The sequence below is a fragment of the Quercus suber genome, unplaced genomic scaffold (assembly GCF_002906115.3).
Source record: "Quercus suber isolate HL8 unplaced genomic scaffold, Cork oak 2.0 scaffold_197, whole genome shotgun sequence".
Lineage (NCBI taxonomy): Eukaryota > Viridiplantae > Streptophyta > Magnoliopsida > Fagales > Fagaceae > Quercus > Quercus suber.
This window is the reverse complement of record NW_027069655.1, coordinates 854992-858327: the sequence shown is the minus strand read 5'-3', so window position 1 is coordinate 858327 and position 3336 is coordinate 854992. Positions and strand designations below refer to the sequence as shown.

The 3336-nt window shown below is 48.4% G+C and overlaps 1 protein-coding gene across 1 annotated transcript; it reads left to right on the top strand.

Moving 5' to 3' along the window:
• Nucleotides 1–1414: 1414 nt before the first annotated feature.
• On the top strand, nucleotides 1415–2893 carry LOC136069920 (uncharacterized). The gene has a single exon (XM_065779039.1). It carries the CDS (start codon nucleotides 1415–1417, stop codon nucleotides 2891–2893), a length of 1479 nt encoding a protein of 492 aa, XP_065635111.1.
• The last annotated feature ends 443 nt before the right edge of the window (nucleotides 2894–3336 follow it).

Below are 3336 nucleotides of genomic sequence, written 5' to 3'. Positions count from 1 at the left end.
TTCACATTGTGGGGCCTGTTAGTTAAAAAGGTATAGTAATCCTCAGAAATGGGCTCGGGGCCCAAAGGCCCAATCCGAGAACACGTAGTAATCCGAGGACAGCGTAAAAAGTTTTATTCTTATCAAATGGGTGGTATGAAAGAAACGAGTAGATATTATATACAGCGGCATAACACACGTCCGAGGACAACAAAGTCCGAGGTCAAGGTAACCTTCATGTTAGCGGAAAGACCCCACCAAGTTGTATCTGAACTAGAAATTGGATATAGCTTAGGAGGCGTCGGGGAAGGTAGCAAATATCTTTTGAGGCCATCACCTCCACATTAAATGCTTTCCAGCTAACAATCTGGCCGCATTAATATGGAGGTGATACCTGAACAGTAACTAAGCAGCTTTATGGCCACTAAGCTGAAGGTTCCGGTAGGTACTGGATGGGACAGAAAGAAGCTCCCAGGATAAGAACTACACGTGTACGATGGAAACAGGAGGAGAACGGAGTATATAACATAGGAATGAAGAAAACAGAGAGGGGCAGAGACAAAAAAGCAAAAAGAAAAGGAAAAAAAGAAAAAGGAAGAGAGAGACCAATTGAAAGAGAGCCGAGGATAATTTTCCTCAGAGAGCGAACCGAAAGTATCCCTTATTGATTGATGAGTAGAACCCTTCCTGAAAAACAGTACTAGTTCTTGGACCCATACTCTAAAAATGTATTGTTTGGGATTTTTTGGCTGAAAACCCATCACTCAGGGTCAATCCAAACTGGGTCCCTACAATTGGCGCCGTCTGTGGGAAGAATTTGATCTGTTAAGAAGGAAGGGCAGGTGTGATACTCACGATGGAAGAGGGAGTACCGCAGCAACCATTGGCGGGCCCGCAACAGGCAGATGCTAATCAACAACAAGTAGAGTCTAGGGGCTCTCAGCACGGCGATCCGTTGGTAGGCCACGAACAAGGGGAGGATCATGAGGAAAGTACCCGTACAACCCATACAGATAGAAGCCGCTCTCGGGGAAAAGGCCATGTTTCCCCTGTAAAGAGTGGAGGAAATTTGCAGCATGAGATCAACAAGTTGAAGAGGGAGTTACGATATGAACGACGAAGGCGTAAGGCTCATAATTCTAAGCACTCTTCTGAGGAGTCGGATGACGCCAGTTACAGGCAGAGGTCGAGAACTCCCCCCAGTGAGTCTTTTTCGTGCGAGGAAGAACACCACCGTAGGCGAAGAAGTAAAAGTCCGACTCTCCAGGGTCAGGGGAATGATGCCTTGAACAAGGCTTTGAATCAGGTCTCTAAGTCGCCTTTCACACGACATATTGAAGACGCTAGTCTCCCTCGATGATTCCACCAGCTTATGTTCACCATTTATAATGGTCGAACAGACCCAGTGGAACATGTTAGTCACTACAGCCAGAGAATGGCTATTCATGCCAGGGACGAAGCCTTGATGTTTAAGGTTTTCCCGTCCAGCCTGGGCCCGGTACCAATGAGATGGTTTAATGGCTTGAGAAAGAACACTATTAACTCCTTTGAAAAGCTTACTCAGGCCTTTGGCGCTCGCTTTATTACCTGTAGAAGGGTTGTTCAACCCTTGGGGTCGCTACTATCCATGTCTATGCGAGAAGAGGAAACCCTAAAAGCCTACTCAGACAGATACTGGGAGATGTTCAACGAGGTGGATGGGGCACACGATGACGTGGCTATGAATACTTTTAAGGAGGGTCTTCCAACTGAGCACGGTCTGAGGAAGTCCCTGACTGGCAAGCCTGTTACTAGTGTGCGTCAGCTTATGGATCGGATAGATAAATATAGGAGAGTAGAGGAAGATCAGATGCAAGGCAGAGGGAAGTCTAAAGCGGTAACTCAAGAGAGGAGGGATTTCAGGCCGGACCGGTACAACAACAACCGACCTAGGAGGGACTTTGGGGGGCAGTCGGGGCCTGCCAACTCCCAGGTGGTTAGTGCCATGTTCCGAGAACCAGTACAGCGGGTTCTGGAGAAGATAAAGAACGAGTCGTTCTTTAGGTGGCCCAACAAGATGGTGGGGGATCCTGCGAAGCGTAATCGGAATCTTTACTGTCAATACCATCAGGACCACGGACATACCACGGAAGGTTGTAACAACCTGTGGGATCACTTAGAGCAATTAGTGCAGGAGGGAAAGTTGACCCAACTTTTGTATCAATCCGGCGGCCAAGGAGGCCACGTAGGCTCGGCGTTTCAAGGAGACGCCTCAAGGGGACCTCCTTTGGGTACGATAAACGTCATATTCGCTGCCCCGGGGAGGACTGGGTCTTGCCCTTCCAGGGTGATGTCTGTATCTCAGTGCTCGGAGGAGGACTCCAACTCAAGGCCGAAGAGGGCCAGATCGGGCGCCTCGGTGGTGTTAGGCTTCTCAGAAGAGGATAAGAGAGGAACCATACAACCGCATGAAGATGCTTTGGTGGTTACGATTAGGATCGGAGGGTATGACGTTAAGAGAGTGATGGTTGATGATGGAAGTGCCGCCGAGGTAATGTACCCTGATTTATTCAAGGGGCTGAATTTGAAACCCGAAGACCTGACAACATATAGTTCCCCGCTGGTGGGCTTCGAAGGCAAATCGGTCACCCCGTTGGGGATGGTTAGATTACCCGTGCAAACTGGGTCAGATATGGTGGAGGTGGATTTTATTGTGGTGGATGCATTTTCTCCGTATACGGCGATTTTGGGAAGACCATGGTTGCATGCTTTGGGGGCCGTTTCTTCCACTCTTCATCAGAAGGTGAAGTATCCCTTGGGGGGCGAGGTTTCAGAGATTTTGGGAAACCAGAATATGGCTAGGCAGTGTATGATAATGGCCATTCAACATCGGCCAGAGACAAGTACTTCGGCTGTAGCCGAGAGCGATTTATAGCAATCAAGGGTTTAGGGAGCCCAGTTTGGCGCGTCCCCAGAGGAGATGAAGTGTGAAGATTTGGAAAGGGTGAATGTTGGTGATGATCCAGAGAAGTATTTTCAAGTTGGGGCCCAACTGCCCCTGTTAGAGAAAGAGCAGTTGATCGAGGTTCTTAGAAAGAACGTTGACGTGTTTGCATGGAGTGCCTATGAGGCCCCAGGGGTAGATCCGGAGTTCATCTGTCATCATCTTAATGTCAACCCCTCATGTATTCCAAAGAAACAACCACCTCGGCGTCCGTCCAAGGTACATGTCGAAGCTATTAAAGATGAGGTGACTAAGTTGAAGCAGGCTGGGGCAATCAAGGAGGTATTTTATCCTCAGTGGCTAGCCAATACAGTCGTAGTGAAAAAGAAAAGTGGAAAGTGGCGTGTGTGTGTTGATTTTACAGATCTTAACAG